At 37.2% G+C, this 23,142-nt stretch overlaps 1 protein-coding gene across 1 annotated transcript in view; it reads left to right on the forward strand.

Annotated features, from left to right (window-relative positions):
• Nucleotides 1-23,142, forward strand: part of USH2A (usherin) — a 928,983-nt gene that overhangs the window by 168,064 nt on the left and 737,777 nt on the right. The window contains exons 11-12 of the mRNA XM_014481290.2: nucleotides 16,682-16,877; nucleotides 20,313-20,954. Coding sequence (XP_014336776.2) covers nucleotides 16,682-16,877; nucleotides 20,313-20,954 — 838 coding nt within the window. The remainder of the gene's footprint in view (nucleotides 1-16,681; nucleotides 16,878-20,312; nucleotides 20,955-23,142) is intronic.

The following is a 23,142-nucleotide window of genomic DNA, read 5'->3' on the forward strand; positions in this document are numbered from 1 at the left end:
TCTTACACCAGTGTAGAAGCTTTTCTTCTCAAATGAATATTTTCGACAGCTGAGCAAGATGATAAACAGCAGTATCACAAAACACTTAAATGGAAACAAGTATATGATGTACATTATTCACCTGGCATTCTCCAATTCATGGCATTTATTTGTGGCAGAAACCACTGCAGATTCATTTATTTATTTCTGAAGTGGAATGAGTACCTTCACAAAGGTAGCCTGTTACATTAAGGTGGACTTTTCTTCTCTAGAGAGGCAGAAGCTTAAGGAAAGAAGTCATTGTGTCTCTGTTATAAAAATGTAATAATTCTTGAAGTCCACATTTTAGGGTTAAGCAAGCTCCTAGCAAAGAGAATATATTGTAAAAAGATAGATACATATATTGTACAAAGATAGATACAAATGTACATAGATACATAGACAAATAGAGATATATACATATTTTCTTAGAAGCACCAGCAGCTGCAGATGGTTAGATATTTTGTAACAGCTTTTTAAAAAAATGCTAAAACCAGTTTATTTCCAGAATTTACATTCAGATGCTGAATAATATACATGCTCTAATATTAAATCAGTTCAAAAAGACTGTGCTTCTTTGGTGCTCACTGATGGACTTATCAATGATTTGATGAGCTACAAGACTGACTTAGAAGAGAAAAAGAGTAAGAGTGAGTCCCTAGGAATTGATAATGCAGACAAAATAGGTAGCAAGTACTTAAAGAACTAGTTCTTAACTCTTAGTGTTCATAAGAATTGCCACTAGAATTTTCTAAAATGAAGATTCCTAGGCTTTACCTTCCAGGGACTTTTCTTTCTATAGGTCTGATTTATTTGGTCATTGGCAAAGGACTTTGGAGTGTATTAAACATATGTTGGATGTAGATTTGTATATTCAAAAGTTTTCAGTATATAAAAATGGCATGCATCCTTAATTGAGACAAATATTTTAAAAACTATGAATATACATATTTTTACATTTGAATGAAGGAAGATTTGGAGTAACATTTTCTAAGGTCCTGTACCAGATATTATTAAATCTATCAAAACTGAGTAGAAAGTATAATTTCTATAATTCCTATAGTATTTGAAATAGCTTCTGAGCACATTTCAGTGCTGTAACAATTATTTTTAAATAATTCATTCTGTCAATAAACAAATGTTTATGAGCTGCCCCTATATATCAGGCACTGTACTATTTAAGATGTATGTAATAATAAATGAACAAATCAGTCAAACTGGTAAATTTAACCTTTGTGAAATGTATTGTTTATTATTATTAGAATAAACTTTGGAAAGGTTGAATTTGTTTCATTACCAATGATAAATGCACCCCAAACTTCAGAATTTCTATCTTCAAATGTATTCTTCTTTTAACTATCTGTTCTGCCCATCTGTTTTCCATAGTGTCTCCTCAGCATGTGGTCTTACCGTGGAAGTGTGCCCTGGCCCTTAGAAGTGTGCCCTGTTCCATCAGCTTTGAGAGTTCCTGGAAGCTGGGCTACTCTAGTCCCTTCAGTTCCCACGATAGATCTCTCACCATCCCTTCTTTGGATGAGTAATACCCTTTCCACTTGTAGTTTGGGTGACTCAAAGTGGCATTTTACACTTAGGGTACTAGTTTTCAGATCTCCCAAAAGTCAAATCCCCCGTGACTTCCATCTGCTTTTTCCCACATCGACACTGAGGCCTTACAGGTCTTGTGACTGCTGGTTTGTTCCCACTTGTTTCTCTTTGGGAGTTTCTAGGGATAGTTGGTCATTTAGTGCTGTTACAAATATTATTCACAGCTTCTTTTGGTTTTGCTTTTGAGTTGTGTTTTCATGTTGAGATTTGGAGAGATTCACAAACTATATGGCCATATAACCATTGCTGCTCATTGTTCTGAAGCCTCTTTTAACTTTTATTGCCTAACTTTTAAACTCCGTATATAGAATATGTGGAAGGAATGCAAGCCGAAGCTTGTTTGTTGTCTGTCTGCCTATGTGGCAGCTTCTCTTTCTCTTTTCTCAACCTACTTCACCATCAACGACTGTCCTTCCTTCCACTTTCAAACTGAACACAAAGAAGCAAAAGGGGAAAACGACAAAATTAGGTAACGGAAATTGGACACGCGATAGTGGAAATAAACTCAAGAGTTGTGATTTTTCCACAAAGCTTAGTAACACTGACAAACTTATCAGTAGAAGAAGGGGACAACACAAGTGCCAGCGTCAGAAATAAAGAAAAGGGGCTTTGCAGCATATTCTCCAAACACCTGTATAGGGTCCTAATGAAGGAGAACCGAAGGGAAGTCGCTCAGTCATAGCCCACTCTTTGCGACCCCATGAACTGTAGCCTGTCACGCTCCTCTGTCCATGGGATTTTCCAGGCAAGAACACTGGAGTGGGTTGCCATTTCCTTCTCCAGGGGATCTTCCCAACCCAGGGATTGAACCCTGGTCTCTTGCATTGCAGGCAGACTCCTATTGGCGGAGCCACAAGGGAAAGATCCTAATGAGTATTATGAAAAACACTCTCCTCATAGATTTGACATCCTAAATGAAGTAAATAAATTATTGAAAACTAACACAAGAAATAGAACATGAATACATACCTTGATGTATAGAACAGTCTTATGGACTCTGTGGGAGAGGGAGAGGGGGGGAAGATTTGGGAGAATGACATTGAAACATGTAAAATATCATGTAAGAAACGAGTTGCCAGTCCAGGTTCGATACACGATACTGGATGCTTGGGGCTGGTGCACTGGGACGACCCAGAGGGATGGTATGGGGAAGGAGGAGGGAGAAGGGTTCAGGATGGGGAACACATGTATACCTGTGACGGATTCATTTTGATATTTGGCAAAACTAATACAATTATGTAAAGTTTAAAAATAAAATAAAAAAAAAGAAAACTGCAAAAAAAAAGAAAACATAGAAAGCCTCAATACATTCCTATAAATTAAAGACATTGAATTTGTAATCAAACTTCAGTTTTCTTTCATCAAGGAAAATTTCAGGCCCAGATGGCTTCATTGGTAAGTTCTCTGATAACGTAAGGTAATAAATCATATAAGTCCTAATAAGTTCTTTTAAGAAACTGAGGAAGAATGTATACTTTCCAAACCATTTTGTGAGGGCTACTTAACCTTAATTCCATAACATGACAAAACATTTAAAAACAAGTCCATTCAAACAGGTCAGATATTCCATATAAACATAGATCTAAAATATCTTAACAATATTTTAACAAGTTCAGTTCTAAAATGTATAATAAAGGGGATGCATCTTGACTGATCTGCATTCGTTCCAAGAATGCAAGGTGAGTTTAACATTTAAGAATCAATTAATGCAATAAACAACATGAATCTCATATAATAATCTTGATAAATATTGAAAAACATCTGAAAAAATATAAAACCTGTTTATGATAAATATACTCTACGTACTAGAAATAGAAGAAACCTAATCTGGAAAAGGTATCTGCAAAGAAATTTAACATCATGCTTAATAATAAACATTTCCCCTGTAATATCAGGAACAAAACAAGGATCCACGCATGTTCTTATTATTTCTGTTCAAAATTGTAATAGAGATTGAAAGTAGTGCAAGATGAAAAAAAATCATGAAAGTCATAAAAGAGGCAAAGCTATTGTTATTTACAGAAAATGTAATCCTGTATGGGCAGTGGAGACAGAAAATATTGCTTGACAGACATCAGTTCCCTCACCTCCATATGATCATTTTCTCTTCCAACCATTGTCCTCCACAAAGCCATTAAAAATGGTTAATAACTTAAAGGAGAATTGTGTTTTCAATGCAAATGTAGCTACAAAACAGTCCCCAAGCAACAGTTCCATCCAGATTGCTGCCATCCAGCCCTTCTAGTGGAAACTCTGAGGCCATCACTGAGGTAGGGTAATAATGTTCCATAACACTAAAGAGGCATATTGAGGCCACATAGTGGAGTCTGGACTTTGTTAGGTAGGCAAGAGGGAGCTACTGAGTATCTTTGAGCAAGGAAGTGACACAGTGGTGTACCAAATGGAGAGATTGTTGTTCAGTCCCTAAGTCTTGTCTGACTCTTGTGGCCCCCTAGACTTCAGCACGCCAGGCTTCCCTATCCTTCACCATCTCCCAGAGTTTGCCCAAACTCCTGTCTATTGAGTCCATGATTCCACCCAACCGTCTCATCCTCTGTTGTCCCCTTCTCCTCCCTTCAGTCTTTCCCAGCATCAGGGTCTTTTCCCATGAGTTGGCTCTTCGCATCAGATGACCAGAGTATTGGAGATTCAGCTTCAGCACCAGTCCTTTCAATGAATATTCAGGGTTAATTTCCTTTAGGATGGACTGGTTGGATCTCCTTGCTGTCCAAGGGACTCTCAAGAGTCTTCTCCAACACCATAACATGAAAGTATCATTTCTTTGGTTGCTCAGCCTTCCTTATGGTCCCACTCTCACATCCGTACATGACTACTGGAAAAACCATAGCTTTGACTATACGGACCTTTGTTGGCAATTTATCCCAGCAGAGAAAGGCAGTGTATTATAAGCATTGCTTAGAATTGATAGCACTTGGTGGTCAATTGGTGTATCACTTGGCATACAATTTCTGAGTAATGTTGGCAATTCTGAGGGAAGGAGTGGTAGAAACTGAGAGGTACTTCTTGCATGATATGACCTCATGAAACTCACAAGGTACATACCGTGTGGTTGTATGGGATCAAACATTTGTTGATAACAGCATGAATGAACGAGTTCTTGAACGAGGAAAAACAGGAGTTAAAGAATTTCTATTAAAAAATCTATAGTCATTGCTATAAAAGACATGAATATTCCTAAAAATTGTGCTCATTAATTAAAAGGTTTTTTTTTTTTTGCCCTCATTTTTATTTCTTTTCTTTTCAAACAAAACCCTGAAAATCTAATTTAATTTCCAGTGCACTTTCTGTTCTTAAAATTTGAGTGTGCTTTTCAAATTCTTACTTTGGCAACATCCACATTACCTCCTTGGCTTTTAGTGAGTTCTGTAAAAAGGGTGTAATCTATAGAACATTAGATTTTTCTCTACCACAAGCCAAATAAGTGCTTAAGAAGACAGATATTTCTTCTGTTTTAAAAGTATTGCTTTGAATTTATTAAAATATAATGTCTAATTACATAGAGAACCTCTGATAAATATTGACTGTGCTCACCTAAATTATTAATTTTTAACTCATACTTTATATTTTTTCTAAGTGCTATTTTCACACACACAAAAGAAATCATGTATGGATTATTTGTGCCTCAGATCACACTGATAGAATTCCATCTCTTAATGTAGAGGATGACTCAGAAGCTGGGACTAGGATAATGGTTGCAGAGTCTTACTCTTTCTCAGGGTCACTAATCTTCCTGCCAGATTCACTGTTTCAATTGTCACACAATTGACTGTGTGTATCCACCACTACTGTAGAACCTGGGACAGCAGACTTTTGCAGTATGATTCAGAATAGGGAGGTCCTGAGTATGGTTACTGGGTAGTGTATAGCAGCTTTTACAAAACATCAGTACTATTCAGAGAAATTCATGAATTAGTAAATGGGCTGCTTGCCTATTCTTCCACTGTGGGCCAACTCAGGTAATGGCCATTACCGTGACCTTCTCTGGTTCTAGCATTCTTCCCATTGTTGCTTATTAGGGTTGTAGTTTATCACAAGCTGAGTGAACATAGCACCATGGTTATGAGCATGGGTATGTATAGCTAGATGTCTGTTCCTCAATAAATAACTTGATTTAAGATTCAGTTTCTTCTCCTGTGAAATGAAGAGTCATGCATTTCCCAAATGGAGTGGGAGTTAAATTTAGAAGGTATTGCTTCCAATTATTTGAAATATGTTTATTCATAATTCAGAGTGTATTGTTTTAATAATTTGAAAATTTTATTAATTGCTTGGAAGGTATGATGTAGTTTTCTGGCTTACAATAATATTGCAGAACTTTTCAGTGATATTCTGTATTTCTGTTATATATGACTTGTTGGTCTCTAGAAATTTTTTTTTTTTTCATTCCTAGTCTTTGCTTCATGGGATTTTACCTTGATGTCATTTCTTTTTTTCCCCATTAATTTTTCTAGCACATGGTAAGCCTTTTAAACTATGCCTTCATGTAAAGAAAATGTTTATTTTTTATTAATGCTTTGATGATTTTCTCCCGAAGTTTTTCCTCCTTCTGGAAATTCTATATTTTCACTTCATTTTTTTTCTCTCTCTGTTGTTATTCTTTCTTAACTTTTTGTTAGTCTTTTGCTTGAGGTGTTTATTTGGCCTGTTTTTCAATATTCAATAGTTATTTCCTTCACAACTTGTTTCCTAGGTTTATTCTGTTCTATGTTTTTGAATGAAGACAACATTTATCATAACCTTCTGGAGATAATAGCTACAGTGGTGTTTCATTCATTATCGGTTGGTTGCTTATATTTCTGTTCTCTGCATTCCTTTCTTCTCTTATAAATTATTTATTCTCCTTTTTCTTTCTTGGTCCTCGGTTTTTCATGTTGGGAATTTTGCTGCCTGCTCTGTATAATAAACTGGTTAAAGGCTTCTTAATTCTACAATAAACTCATGGAAGGCTTCTAAACTTAACTTTACTCTTGTGTGTACAAGCTGCAGGTGAGCTTTGTAGGGGTCAGAGTCCCAGGAATCAGTCTAGAGATCTTATATCTATAGCTTTTCTCTTCCAGTTTCCTTTTTATAGAAAATAAGTCTGGCTCGTGGCTTTCTAGAAACAGTGAGGGAGAAAGAGAATTGTGGCAGGGGGTGAAGGTACACATACGCTTGAACTTAATCTTAGTATATGCACTTTCACATAATCCTTCAATTTCTGCCTTATACCTCATCCATTCCCCAACTGTTGATGGTCTAATATAATTGAGCTGCTTAATTTAGTTTTTTTGGCAATAAGACTGATGTCATGATGGAATATGAGTGTGCCTGACTGTGTAGGTTTAAAAAGGGATTTGGAATTCTAAATACTTGCTATGTAGAGCTCTTAGAATTCTCAACCATGGCATATTTATGCACCAAACAACTTGAGATTGTGCAACTGTACAAGTAAAAAATTGACAGAAATGAAAGGAGAAATATAAAACTCCATGATTAAAGGTAAAAAATTCAATATCCTTTTCTTAGTAATTAATAGAATGAATTGACAGAAAAGCTAAGCACGATCAACCAACTTGATGAAGTAATTGACATTTATAGAACACTCAAGTCCACAACAGAAGAATATACATATTTTTATAATCTACACAAAGCACCTCTCAAAATGGGTCAAATTCTGGTCCATAAAATGAGTCTCAATACATTTAAAAGAATGGAAGTCATTTAAAGTATGTTATCTGACTGAAATCATTAAATAAAATTGGAAATCAATAATAAGGAAATCTCTGAAATATGCTTGATTATTTGACAACTAAATAAACTAAGGGTCAAATAGGAAATAGAAGGGAAATTATAAGTATTTTGAATTGAGTGAAATTGAAAACACAACTTATCAAAACTGTGGGATACTGATATAGTAATAATTAATAAAATATTGGTTCACCCTTGTGGCTCAGATGGTAAAGAATCTGTCTGCAATACAGGAGACCCAGGTTCCATCCCTGGTTTGGGAAGATCTGCTGGAGAAGGGCATGGCAACCCCATTCCAGTATTCTTGCCTGGAAAATTCCAGGAATAGAGGAGCCTGACAGGTTGCAGTCCATGGGGTTGCAAAGAGATGGACATTACTGAGTGACTAACACATGCACACACACACACAGAGCAAGATATTAAAAGCTCTAAATTTTCTATATTATAAAAGAAAAACCTCCACCTTAAGAAACTAAAAAAACAAAAGATATAACCCAAGCCAAGCTAATCAAAATTATTTCCAAGTTTCTAACTGTAGCTCATGGGGGCCTCCTTTCCCCTCATTGTTCATGTGGCTGAAAGCATGCAAGACCAAAACTTATGCAACCAAGATTGTGTTTTCAGCCTTAAAAGAGCTGGAAAGCCCCTATTGCTTAAAGTATGAACATATATTTGTTATTAGAGATAGTAGTTGTACCTCATTATTTTTGTTCCACATTATTAATGGAAATTTAAATATTATTTGGCCATGTGATCATAGACAATAAACTACATTTATCAGCCTCCCTGGCAGTTAGGTATAGATATGTAATTTAAGTTCTGATCAATGGTATTGTTTGCTAATTTTACTTCTAAAATGTTGGCTTAAAACAGCAAAAACCACTTACTTAGTTTAGAATTCTGTGGTTTGGCTCAGCGGTGGTCTGTACTGGCTTGACTGATCTTGCCTGAGCTCTTTTATTGATGTGTTCAGCTAGCTTGTCAGCTGGTAGTTAGATGATCCAGGAAGGTCTCGCTCACATGGCTAGTGGTTGTCAAGCGGAATGTTAACTGGGGGTGATAGGAGAGGATGTTCTCCTCCACAGCTTCTCAAATCCTGCAACAGGATAGCTTGAGCATGCTTACATAGTGGCCTCAGGGTTCCAAGCCCATCTCAAGAGAATCAATTTAAAATCTCCAAGCGTTTCAAGCTTCTGTTTGCATCCTGTTTGCTGACTTAATACTGGCCAATTAATAAGTCAACTTAGGATAAATGTTAAAAATATTCTACCAAAGTGCATGGAAGCAGAAGAGTGTTGTATCTGACTTTTTGAAAGTGTAGTTTTAAAGGGAGGGGATCACACTTTTCTCTCTCTCTTGGTGGCCAGGAATTGGTATTAGAGTGTGGGTAGATTTATATTCCCTCACATAAAATGAAGGGAATCTACAGTGACTAGTACAGAAGTAAGCTTGTATTTTCAGGTAAATTTTGAGAAACTGATTACAATGAACTCATTTTATAATCTATAAAGCCTTTTATGACTTACTTTTAAAGCACATTTTAAGGTATGGATTATATAGAGAAGTTACAGACTACATGTATTAATGAAATGAGAGTAAATTTGTGCTATCTTATTTGCAGCCAGGTTTCTCATATGGAGATATCTGATGTTTACTGAAAAGATACCTTCATAAGACTGAAGTGTTTCACTGCTGCTGCTGCTGCTAAGTCACTTCAGTCGTGTCCGACTCTGTGCGACCCCATAGATGGCAGCCCATCAGGCTCCACCGTCCCTGGGATTCTCCAGGCAAGAACACTGGAGTGGGTTGCCATTTCCTTCTCCAGTGCATGAAAGTGAAAAGTGAAAGTGAAGTTGCTCAGTCGTGCCTGAATCTTAGTGACCCCATGGACTGCAGCCTACCAGGGTCCTCCATCCATGGGATTTTCCAGGCAAGAGTGCTGGAGTGAGGTGCCATTGCCTTCTCCAAAGTGTTTCACTAATCAAGGCAATATTGAACATTTTTTTAGATGAAGTATGTAAAAGATGACTGAGAGTTAGGTATAAAGAGGCAAAGTAGATGAGCAATAGGGGAGGGTGAGGAATAGGGAGAGACAAGACACAGAAATGGTAACTGACTGAATTACAGAACCTTTTGAAGATGTCTAGTAGTAGGAAAACTAAATAGATACTACAAATTGAAAAGTAGAGTTCTCACTCTTCTTTCACTCCAAATCTTTACTAAGATATATTACTTTTTAAAATTTTATTTTATTTTTAAACTTTACATAATTGTATTAGTTTTTTTTTTTTTTAGAATAAGAGTTCCTATTCTGAAATTGATACATTAGTCAAGTTTCATGTCTAGAAAGATATAGGGCAGACCTCTTAGGTGGCAAGAAGATTCCCAAATGGAAGAACCAGAAATTTAGGGACAGGGTGACCATAAGAATGTCAGTATACATAGAATTTTTTAAAATGTAAGAAGCATATTTGTCCTTCAACAGAAATGGAATGAGGGTTCCAGGCAGTCTTACCTAAATTTTAAGAGGTAAGGAAGCTCCAGATGATACATGTCTTACATTTAAATAAGAATATAGCAAGATACAAAGAAGATAACGTTTTAGCACAGAATACACTTTTATTTATCTTTACCTTTTCCACTCATTCTTGCTCTAGATTTTTGTAAAGAGTACTCTTTACCCATGGGGAATACACAAGGTTATTCTTTAACAGAAATGCAAGGTATGTCCAATTTCTGAAGGTGCTTGCAATCTGGAGAACAAGACTAATATATATGAAACCAGAACTAGAAAATAAGGAATTTATTAAATGGTAATGAACTTGAAGTGTTATAAGGATATAATCAAAGATCTGTTAGATTTTCATGGCTATGTGTAATTCATCTGTTGTTTCTTCACTGGGGCTTCCCAATGTTTCAGCAGTAAAGAATCCGCCTATAGTGAAGGAGACACAGGAGACCAGGAGACACAGGTTTGATCTCCTGGAGGAGGAAATGGCAGCTCACTCAGTATTCTTGCCTGGAAAACCCTACGGACAGAGAAGCCTGGTGGGCTACAGCCCATAGGAGTACAAAGAATTGGACATGACTGAACATGAGCACAGTGTTGTTTAGTTACTAGGTCATGTCCGACCCTTTTGGGACCTCATGGACTGTAGCACACCAGGCTCCTCTGCCCATAAGATTTCCTAGGCAAGGATCCTGCACTGGGCTGCCACTTACTTCTCCAGGGGATCTTCCCAACCCAGAGATCTAACCTGTGCTTCGAGCATTGGAAAGCAGATTCTTTACCACTATACCACCTGGAGTAAGCGTCTTTTAATTTCGTGGCTGCAGTCACCATCTGCAGTGATTTTGGAGCCCAGAAAAATAAAGTCTGACACTGTTTCCACTGTTTCCCCATCTATTTGCCATGAAGTGATGGGACCAGATGCAATGATCTTCGTTTTCTGAATGTTGAGCTTTAAGCCAACTTTTTCACTCTCCACTTTCACTTTCATCAAGAGGCTTTTGAGTTCCTCTTCACTTTCTGCCATAAGGGTGGTGTCATCTGCATGTCTGAGGTTATTGATATTTCTCCCGGCAATCTTGATTCCAGCTTGTGTTTCTTCCAGTCCAGCGTTTCTCATGATGTACTCTGCATATAAGTTAAATAAGCAGGGTGACGATATACAGCCTTGACATACTGCTTTTCCTATTTGGAACCAGTCTGTTGTTCCATGTCCAGTTCTAACTGTTGCTTTCTGACCAACCTAGATAGCATATTCAAAAGCAGAGACATTAGTTTGTCAACAAAGGTTCGTCTAGTCAAGGCTATGGTTTTTCCTGTGGTCATGTATGGATGTGAGAGTTGGACTGTGAAGAAGGCTGAGCGCCGAAGCATTGATGCTTTTGAACTGTGGTGTTGGAGAAGACTCTTGAGAGTCCCTTGGACTGCAAGGAGATCCAACCAGTCCATTCTGAAGGAGATCAGCCCTGGGATTTCTTTGGAAGGAATGATACTAAAGCTGAAACTCCAGTACTTTGGCCATCTCATGCGAAGAGTTGACTCACTGGAAAAGACTCTGATGCTGGGAGGGATTGGGGGCAGGAGGAGAAGGGGACGACAGAGGATGAGATGGCTGGATGGCATCACTGACTCGATGGACGTGAGTCTGGGTGAACTCCGGGAGATGGTGATGGACAGGGAGGCCTGGCGTGCTGCGATTCATGGGGTCGCAAAGAGTCGGACGTGACTGAGCGACTGAACTGAACTGATACCACCTGGAAGGCCCTATAAGTAACTCATACCTGCCAGTAATGGTGCTTATTTTTTGGCCTCTTTCAACAACACAAGATATAACTGTACACACAGACATCACCAAATGGTCAATACTGAAATCACATTGATTATATTATTTGCAGCTGAAAATGGAGAAGCTCTATATAGTTAGCAAAAACAAGACTGGAAGCTGACGGTGGCTCAGATCATGAACTCCTTATTGCAAAAGTCAGATATATTGAAGAAAGTAGGGAAAACCACTAGGCCATTCAGATATAACCAAATCAAATCATTTATTTGATTTCTATACAGTAAAAATGACAAATAGATTTAAGGGATTAGATCTGATACAGTGCCTGAAGAACTATGGACAGAAGTTTGTGACATTGTACAGGAGGGCAGTGATCAAAAGCATCCCCAAGAAAAAGAAATGCAAAAAGGCAAAATAGTTGTCTGAGGAGGCCTTACAAATAGCTGAGAAAAAAAGAGAAGTGGAAGTAAAGGAGAAAAAGAAAAGTATACCCATCTGAATGCAGAGTTCCAAAGATTAGTAAGGAGAGATAAGAAAGCCTTCCTCAGTGATCAATGCAAAGAGATAAAGGAAAACAATAGAATGGGAAAGATAGAGATCTCTTCAAGAAAATTAGATACCAAAGGAGCATTTCATGCAAAGATGGGGCACAGTAAAGAACAGAAACAGTATGGACCTAAGAGAAGCAGAAGATATTAAGAAGAGATGGCAAGAATACACAGAAGAACTGTACAAAAAAGATCTTCATGACCCAGATAACCACGATGGTGTGATCACTCCCCTAGAGCCAGACATCCTGGGGTAGGAAATCAAGTGGGCCTTAGGAAGCATCAGTACGAACAAAGCTAGTGGAGATGATGGGGTTCCAGCTGCGGTAATTCAAATCCTAAAAGATGATGCTGTGAAAGTGCTGCACTGGATATGTCACCAAATTTGGAAAACTCAGCAGTGGCCACAGGACTGGAAAAGGTCAGTTTTCATTCTAATCCCAAAGAAGGACAATGCCAAAGAATGCTCAAGGTACTGCACAATTGCTCTCATTTCACATGCTAAAAAGGTCATGCTCAAAATCCTTTAAGCTAGTCATCAGCGGTACATGAAGTGAGAACTTCCAGATGTTCAAGCTGAATTTAGAAAAGGTAGAGGAACCAGAGATCAAATTGCCAACAACCATGGGGTCATAGAAAAAGCAAGATAATTCCAGAGAAACTCTACTTCTGCTTCATTGACTGCACTAAAGCCTTTGACTACGTGGACCACAACAAACTGTGGAAAATTCTTCAAGAGATGGGAATCCCAGACCACCTTACCTGCCTCCTGAGAAACCTGTATTCAGGTCAAGAAGTGACAGAACTGGTCATGGAAAATGGACTGGTTCCAGTTTGGGAAAGGAGTACGTCAAGGCTGTGTATCGTTACCCTGCTTATTTAATTTATATACAGAGTATATCATGGGAAATGCCAGGCTGGATAAAGCACAAGCTGGAATCAAGATTGCCGGAAGAGATATCAATAACCTCGGATATGCAGATGACACCACCCTTATGGCAGAAAGCGAAGGGGAACTAAAGAGCCTCTTGATGAAGGTGAAAGAGAAGAGAGAAAAATCTGGCTTAAACCTCAACTTTCAATAAATGAAGATCATGGCATCTGGTCCCATCACTTCATGGCAAATAGATCAGGAACCAATGGAAACACTTTTATTTTCTTGGGCTGCAAAATCACTGCAGATGGTGACTGCAGCCATGAGATTAAAAGATGCTTGCTCCTTAGAAGAAAATCTGTGACAAACCTAGACAATGTATTAAAAAGCAGAGACATTACTTTGCTGACAAAGATCCATATAGTCAAAGCTATGATTTTTCCAGTAGCCAGGTATGGATGTGAGAGTTAGACCATAAAGAAAGGTGAGCACTGAAGAATTGATGCTTTTGAACTGTGGTGTTGGAGAAGACTCTTGAGTGTCCCTTGGACTGCAAGGAGATCAAACTAGTCAATCCTAAAGGAAATCAACCCTGAATATTCATTGGAAGGACTGACCCTGCAGCTAAAGCTCCAATACTTTGGCCACCTGATGTGAAGAGCTGACTCATTGGAAAAGACCCTGATGCTGGGAAAGATATAAGGCAGGAGAAGAGGGGGACAACAGAGGATGAGATGGTTAGATCGTATCACTGACTTGATGGACATGGGTTTGAAATAGCTCTGGGAGATGGTGAAGGACAGGGTAGCCTGGTGTGCTGCAGTCCATGTGGTTGCAAAAACTCAGACATGACTGAGGGACTAAACAACAACAATAATTTTGTAGATCAAATCAAAGCCCTGCTTTGAGTAATAATCTGGATTCCATGGGGCTGGGTGAAAGTGGGGTTGGGATAGTCAGACACAAGGGGACAAGTTACTTTCCTTGCATATCTTTTTGACCTCTACATGTCTTTGATACTGTTTTTCATTATTTTCTATAGCTTTATATAGTACATGTATAAACCTTTGTTTTTCAGAGTGTTATACAGTTTGTGTCAATTATCTTATCCTTAAATAATGATTCCAGTGAGTTCCTATTTCCTAGATGAAAAATTAGGCAGTGATAGATCCTTTAAAATTATTTAGTATAAAACCCCTTCTCTGTACCTTTGTTACTGAATCCTAATCTCATGTGATATTTTTGCATATCCCAAGATTTTAAAGGTAAATCAAACCATGTCTTTCCACGTGTAGTTTACCTCCTTGTGTGGTAACATTGCATGCAAAGGTCGCAAGCTGATTCAGTCCGAGTTGAAGGGAGTCACCAGGAGACAAGCCAGTGGTTTCATAGTAGACTTAATGTCTGTATTCACATCTCTCATTAAAGTCCTAACTTGTTATTGAAATCTTCATACTTATTTCACATTTTGTATGTGTATATTCCCTTGTGAAAGGTTTTAGCTCTTTCTTTAACCAACATAGCATTACCTGTGCAGATAGTAGATGAGCATTTTATTTTATAGTCTATTTTCATTCTCAAGCAATAGCTCAAAGAAGAAAAGTGTTCCTTTAATCAGATAATGTTTTAGTTGACAGTGCTCTAAAACAAGTAACTTTTTAATATTTTTCAGTTCAGTTCAGTCATTCAGTCATGTCTGGACTCTTTGCGACCCCATGAATTGCAGCACGCCAGGCCTCCCTGTCCATCACCAACTCCCGGAGTTAACTCAGATTCACGTCCATCGAGTCAGTGATGCCATCCAGTCATCTCATCCTCTGTCGTCCCCTTCTCCTTCTGCCCCCAATCCCTCCCAGCATCAGAATCTTTTCCAATGAGTCAACTCTTTGCATGAGGTGGCCAAAGTACTGGAGTTTCAGCTTCAGCATCAGTCCTTCCAAAGAACACCCAGGACTGATCTCCTTTAGAATGGACTGGTTGGATCTCTTTGCAGTCCAAGGGACTCTCAAGAGTCTTCTCCAACACCACAGTTCAAAAGCATCAATTCTTCGGCGCTGAGCTTTCTTCACAGTCCAACTTTCACATCCATACATGACCACAGGAAAAACCATAGCCTTGACTAGACGGACCTTTGTTGGCAAATAATGTCTCTGCTTTTGAATATGCTATCTAGGTGGGTCATAACTTTCCTTCCAAGGAGTAAGCATCTTTTAATTTCATGGCTGCAATCACCATCTGCAGTGATTTTGGAGCCCCCCAAAATAAAGTCTGACACTGTTTCCACTGTTTCCCCATCTATTTGCCATTAAGTGATGGGACCAGATGCCATGATCTTCGTTTTCTGAATGTTGAGTTTTAAGCCAACTTTTTCATTCTCCTCTTTCACTTTCATCAAGAGGCTTTTAGTTCCTCTTCACTTTCTGCCATTAGGGTGGTGTCATCTGCATATCTGAGGTTACTGATATTTCTCCCGGCAATCTTGATTCCAGCTTGTGCTTCTTCCAGCCCAGCATTTCTCATGATGTACTCTGCATAGAAGTTAAATAAGCAGGGTGACAATATACAGCCTTGACGTACTCCTTTTCCTATTTGGAACCAGTCTGTTGTTCCATGTCCAGTTCTAATTGTTGCTTCATGACCTGCATACAGGTTTCTCAAGAGGCAGTTCAGGTGGTCTGGTATTCCTACCTCTTTCAGAATTTTCCACAGTTTATTGTGATCCACACAGTCAAATACTTTGGCATAGTCAATAAAGCAGAAATAGATGTTTCTCTGGAACTCTCTTCCTTTTTCCATGATCCAGTGGATGTTGGCAATTTGATCTCAGGTTCCTCTGCCTTTTCTAAAACCAGCTTGAACATCTGGAAGTTCACAGTTCACGTATTGCTGAAGCCTGGCTTGGAGAATTTTGAGCATTACTTTACTAGCATGTGAGATGAGTGCAAATGTGCGGTAGTTTGAGCATTCTTTGGCATTGTCTTTCTTTGGGATGGGAATGTAAATCAGTTAAATTCACTCGATATGGTTAAATCATAATATAAATGAATCATAAATATGCTGAAATATTCCTGAATGGAGTTGTGTGAAAAAAACATTGTAAAGATCATTATCAGTAGGCATAAATGGATGCTGTTATGAACTTTATTTTAAACATTGTTAAAACTTTGATGGGATGATATTATAGAAAGATTCTTAGTTGAAGCATCAGCATGCACAGAACAAGTCTGGATCAAGGAGTAAAGGAGAGGAATGAAAAAGTTATGGGTAAAAGACTAACTTAACTACGGTCCATTTCTATTTTCAGTCTCCCCATGACTATATTTTGATTTTTTCATAAGGTGCTGAAGGCTTAATTCCACTTCCCTTTTAGTCGTATACTACTGACTTCCATGGGTTTATTTTCATTCAGTTCTATATATTCACCCTGCTGAAGCTCTCCCATGTTTCTGTGTCAGGAAGAAAAATACCTTATTACCCTCTTGTCTGTTTCACATTTAAAGTTTTTTCCTCCCCGCCCTCCCTGTCTTGTACCTAATGAGCAAATTATCTAAAAATAGATACGTTCATCATTCTACAAAATGTTGTATCTTCTCTAGATCGGAGGCCAGTGTAATTGTAAGAGACATGTGTCTGGCAGACAGTGCAATCAGTGCCAGAACGGATTCTACAACCTCCAGGAGTGGGATCCTGATGGCTGCAGTCCGTGCAACTGTAATACCTCTGGGACAGTGGATGGAGATATTACCTGTCACCCAAATTCAGGCCAGTGCAAGTGCAAAGCAAATGTTATTGGTATGTAATGCAGAAGTTTGCAGTCACATCTCTATTACCATCTGGAATAAAATCCTCTATTTGATTTCTTCACTGAAGAGTAAAGCAAATTTCCTTGCTCAAGGCAGGCTGGGAAAAAAAAAAAAACAATTTGGATGAAATTAACTGTCTAAAAATGACTAAATTAATAATTCTCTCAAGCTGCAGCTTGAAGCTTAGTTTAATCAATCCTTTAGAAGTTTCTTTATTCCGTAGATGCAATAGTTCACATGGTCCCATACTAATAAGTCATAGAAAAATATAATTTACTTACTTCATAGATGTTTCTTTTAGAGAATTAGCACTTTTCAAAATGTTTTACACTTAATGAGTTCTAAGCAAATCATTTCCATGCTAGTTTTCTTAATAGACTAAAATAAATGGATTTTTTTCAAAATGTTCTGTGCTACAGGGTCCTTTGTGATAAATCTTTCCATTTTTTTCTATTATATTTCTTTGAACTGTTCCTATGAAATGCAAAATAAGTCAACATAATTCCACAGATCATGTATATTGCTAGGGTTAGTTATAAAGGGCCACATAATTTTAATTTTGTAATTCAGCACCAAGCTGATTATAATAAACAGCTACCTTTGGTGTTATTTATCATTTTTTTATACAAGACGTGCTTTTTTGTTTGTTACTCCCACAGGTATTTTTCAGAAATTAGATTTGATTATAGCAATTTATTACACCCAACATTTTTGAGGGGAACCACAGCCACATAAGGACAAAATTTATCAAGTGCCCGAAATGCACTATGTACATAATGCACTTTGAAATTTTGATATATGAGAATATTATAAGAGGAAAGTTTCCTGATAAAGTAAGTCTTATATTGTAACTGAACATGTCTTGGTTTGTATAGGAAGTTTAAAAAAGACCTTTACCTTTCTATTGTCATTCAAGACACCAAGTCTTCCATGGTTTTTCTTATACTGACCCTAACCTTATGATAATAAAAACATGCCTGGCAGACACACAAATACACACGCCTGCAAACATGCATATATACAAACATGTGAACATATTATTCGGAATAACATTTTCATTTCTGTGATATAACACTAAAGCAAATTCTTTACCTTTTATATATATGAGTATACATTTGCCATTTTGTACAATACAGCTAGACAAACATTTTAATTTAATACAAAAGAATATGGGCCTGCTTTATATTATACAAGATTTCTCTGGTTCAAAGAAAGATTAAATCAGAATCTTTATCATAACTTGCCCTTATGCATTTCAAGCATACAAAAACTAACTTTTCAGGAAAAAAAAGAGTAACTTATAAATAGAAGCATGCTTTTGTATAAGTGCTATCTGTGATAGTGAATGAAGTTTTTCATGTTCAATCTATATAGAATCCTATGTTCTTTGATATAAGATATACTTTAAATTCAAGATGTGAAAACAAAATTTAAAGAGAGATCTTTAGGGACAGTCAAATGGTTACATCTCTGTATCAGTAAAATCTTTCCTGTGATAGTTTCCAGAGCTTAAGGAAGAAAAACATCACACGTTACTTGGAATTTATTACAAACTTGCTGTCATTTACCTGTTTTATTGGATGATCTTGGTAGTTTTCTGCAGGAAAATATAAATACATATTTTTGAAGATGAAATCATCAGTTTGACATTATTAACTCTAGAGTTACTTCTGCATATGCATTATATTTTTTAATAAAAATGTAAACTAGATATGTCTATATGTTTCTTTTCCTAATGGGACTACAAGTAACTATTCAATTTTACTTTGTTCGTATGATTAAGAAAACAACAGAAAATACAAGTGTATGTTGTCTGTATTTCAGAAAGCAAACTGTTAGATTTCACAAAACTGTTAAATCTTACTAATGATTCTATCACCAGTAAAATACATTAGCACCAATAATTTTATTAAAGTAGGTCATTCATCTAGAATAAAAAGGGAGAAGAATGTGAATTAAATGCCAAGTGTGCTAACTCGCCTGTACTTGTTAACACTGAATGTGATGCCCCGTAGGCCTTCCTGAGTATCGTTAGGAATAGATTACCTGTCAGGAATATGTATGGCATATTCAAATAAGCACTGCGCATATTTTTGAAACTGATATGATATGAATCCATGTAGACCAATTTTAATAGTTCAAAATGAGTCATAATTCTTGTTAACAATACAGTTATTTTTAAAATTTGCAGCAATAGTGGTCCTTTTTTATTTTCCTTATTGAAATTAAATGATATGCCTTAGGTGAGTCATTCATCACTGTTAAAGAATTTGCCTTCCATTGGAGTTCTTGAATTTTTATCCATATATATACTTATATATTATGCATTTCCTTCTGGTTTAGGAAATGCTTTTCTGCATATGGGCTCCTGACTGTGTTTTCGACTGTTATTTTAAGACTAATTGTTTAATGCTGTTATAGCTTGAAATGTTTCAGTTGATTCAGCCTCACATAGTCCGTTATTTAAATCATGCATATATGAAAACTAGCTAAAGAAAGCATTTTGCATCTCAACATTTACTACTCAAGAATATTTTTTATTCCTTTGCATTGTAGTACTCTTTTGTGAAACTCAACAAAGTTGTCAGATTTAAGTATAGGTGATAAAACATTTTTCTCAGTTTGTGAAATGTATATATGTATATACTCCTTTAAGTAGAAATAATACAAATAGCAGAATTTACTTAGTGTTTAAAGAGGTAAGTTCTGAATCACACAATATGACAAGTAATGTGATTGCTTTATGAGCCAAGGAGAGCATAATTTATACTAATTGAAAATGATAAAATACAGGAGTGTATAAAAGCATTGAAATAAAATTGCTCTGGATAACTTTTATTTATATTAATTATTTAAATGTGTGATATTCAGAAGTAAGATGTGTACTCTTTGAACAAAATAGTTATCAGGTTAACATTTATTAAACATTTTGAATGGATTCTGATTTCTCAGAAAATAACTTATGCAGTAATGCATAATTCTTCTGTATGGCTTTGAAAATGTATTTCACTCTCAACTTTTTAATGAACATACTTTGTTAAGATAAAATAAGCATGATGGTTTTAATATAGTTAAATAATTTCAAAGTAATAGTTCTGATGTTTGTTATAGGAAAAGAGTTCCAGTATGTGTAACAGAAGCAACATTTGCATTAAGAATTTTTCTTTGAATTAAGTAATAAATAAAATCTTATAAAGCACATTGCAAAAATTAATGTGGTATGTGGGCACCAAATTAAATATTGCCATCATATTTTGACTATACTATCAGCCCTCTCTGGCATTACTTGTGAAGAAAACACTCAACGTTTTATTGTGTCTGTATTAAATGTCTGTAACAGCATTGTTTGCACTTCGACTATCTTGAAAACTTGAATGGAGTTATTTTCACATCTCTACCTTTTTGAACATATTTTTCTCTTTAGGGCTCAGATGTGATCACTGCAATTTTGGGTTTAAATTTCTCCAAAGTTTTAATGACGATGGATGTGAGCCCTGCCAGTGTAACCTCCACGGCTCAGTGAACAGACTCTGCAATCCTCTTTCTGGGCAGTGTGAGTGCAAAAAGGAAGCCAAAGGACTTCAATGTGACACCTGCAGAGAACACTTTTACGGACTGGACGCCACCGGTTGTAAGGCCTGTGACTGTGATGTGGCGGGGTCCCGGCCTGGGACGGTCTGTGATGCTTGGACAGGACAGTGCGTCTGCAAGCCCAACGTTGGGGGAAGACGCTGCAGTGAGTGTGTGGAGGGGTACTTCTACCAGCCGCAAAACCGTTCTTTCCTCTGCCTGCCTTGTAACTGCGATAGGACTGGGACCGTAAATGGCTCTCTGCTCTGTGACAAATCGACAGGACAGTGTCCCTGCAAATTAGGAGTAACAGGTCTTCACTGCAATCAGTGTGAGTCTCACAGGTACCATCTGACCATTGGCAGTTTTCAGGGCTGCCAGATGTGTGAGTGTGATCCCCTGGGGACATTACCTGGGACCATTTGTGACCCACTCAGTGGCCAGTGCCCATGTTTGCCTAACCGTCAAGGAAGAAGGTGTAATCAGTGTCAACCAGGTAAGAGAAATGTGTTACATTTTCGGTACAAGAAGACTTACTTTTCATTCTGCATCAGGTGATTCCTCTTTGCTTCTCAGTTAGGACTTTGAAAAAAATAATCTCCAATACAACTGTTGCATTTATATTGTTATCTAATACAGATATAACTATTTGGTCTATTAAAGATTATGGACATATTTGTGTTTCTATATTGGGGTGACCATTTAGATAAATGCCACATTCAGACACTTAATAATTGAGACTTTTATTTCATTTCTCAACTTGAATTAAATCCCCTTTTAGCAACTAAATAAAAGCTAAGAAAAGCAAGAATATATTTTATATTCCAGATAAAGGAAACTTGTGTTGATTATCTGAACAATGCTAGATACTCAGATGATGAACTTTCTTAATAAATGCTAAGTGTTTTTATTGAATGAGCTATATGTCCTGGCATCATACAGAAACATCTAAAATTACTTTTTTTTTTTAAATTTAAGGCTTTATTTACATTTTCCCTTGTGACTCACTGGTAAAGAATCCACCTGCAGTGTGGGAGACCTGGGTTCGATCCCTGGATTGGGAAGATCCCCTGGAGACAGGAATGGCTACCCACTCCAGTATTCTTGCCTGGAGAAGTCCATGGACTGGATAGTCCACAGGGTCGCAAAGAATGAGTGACTTTCGCTTTCACTTTCATTTACATTTTTATTATTTTTTAAAATTTTTTGGGCTTTTCTGGTGGCTCAGTGGTAAAGAACCTGCCTGCCAATGTAGGAGACATGGGTTTGATCACTGGATCAGGAAGATGCCTTGGAGAAAGAAGTGCAGCCCACTCTGGTATTCTTGCCAGGGAAATTCCATGGAAGAAGGAGCCTGGCAGGGTACAGTCTATGAGGTCATGAAAGAGTCTGACACAATTTAGTGATTAAACAACAAAAAAAGTTGATTTACAGTGTGGTGGTAGTTTCTGCTGTACAGCAAAGTGAATATATCCATTCTTTTTTAGATTCTTTTCCCACAGATGTAGAAAAGAAACCTATGGTTACTCAGTGAGTAAGGGGGAGGGTAAATTGGGAGGTCAGGATTGGCATATGCACACTCCTATATATAAAGTAGATACCTAATGAGGACCTATTTTATAGCACAGGGAACTCAGTACTCTCTAGAATTATTTTTAAAAGCCATTAAATTAATAAAATAGGCTACTATTTAGTCCTACTGTGTCCATCTTTCCAGATTTCCCAACTGGAAGAAAAATGGACCCTATCCATGGCTTTCTCCTTGCCTTTATATAATTTAATGATTTAATTAAAGCAATATACTTTCTTTATAGTACATTCATCATGATGTTATGATAAATGTAAATATTTATCAGTTGTTTAACAGCTGTACTAATCATTGTCCTGTCTAGCAAAATCAACTCTGAGTTATCTGAACCTGTGAAAATGAGGGTAATACAAATTTAAAAGGGTGATTTGCCTCCCAGAGAGGATAAGACTAAAGTCTTATTTTGCATAACAAGGAATTCAGCTCAGAAGAATTGGACAAAACCTCTCCCTTGACATTGGTCAGTATAACAAATAAACCCAAAGAGACCGAAAAGAATTGATAAATAGTTCATTTCCTTTAAGATAAAATATCAGAAAAAAATTCAAACTAGCTTCAACATAAGTGGAGGCTTTATGATCACTGAATGTTCCATAAAACCTGACATGGAGCAAATGCAGTCAGGACTTAGAAACTAGAAAGCTCCCATTGATATAGATTCAGTCATTCATTCATTTATTCCCAGCCTCTGTCTCTTTCTGCAGATGGGCACCTTTTGCTTCTCTTACCCTCTCTGTGTGATTGTATGGTCACTGCTGTCCCCCAAGTTTGCTTGCGGTTCTAATTCCAGCTATAGAGACATTAGCTGCTTCTTGGTTACAGTTTCAGGAAGGAGATTCTAATTGACTCTCATTGACTGAGTTTTGTTAGGGTGGCCATGTCTGTGGCAGTTCACTGTGACCAGTGTCAGGATCACCTAAAATAAGCATGGCTTCTAGGAATCACTCCTTCAGCTAGGAGCAAGGTGGTAAGTATCCCAGGAAACAGAAAGATAATTGAGAGTTGAGCAGATAACCTACCTGACAGCTGCAGCATATTATGACTTGCAGCTTCAGATTTATCCTTCCAAATGTGCAATCATTTTTTCATATTCTAA

The sequence above is a fragment of the Bos mutus genome, chromosome 16, assembly GCF_027580195.1.
Source record: "Bos mutus isolate GX-2022 chromosome 16, NWIPB_WYAK_1.1, whole genome shotgun sequence".
In the NCBI taxonomy this organism is placed as follows: Eukaryota; Metazoa; Chordata; class Mammalia; order Artiodactyla; family Bovidae; genus Bos; species Bos mutus.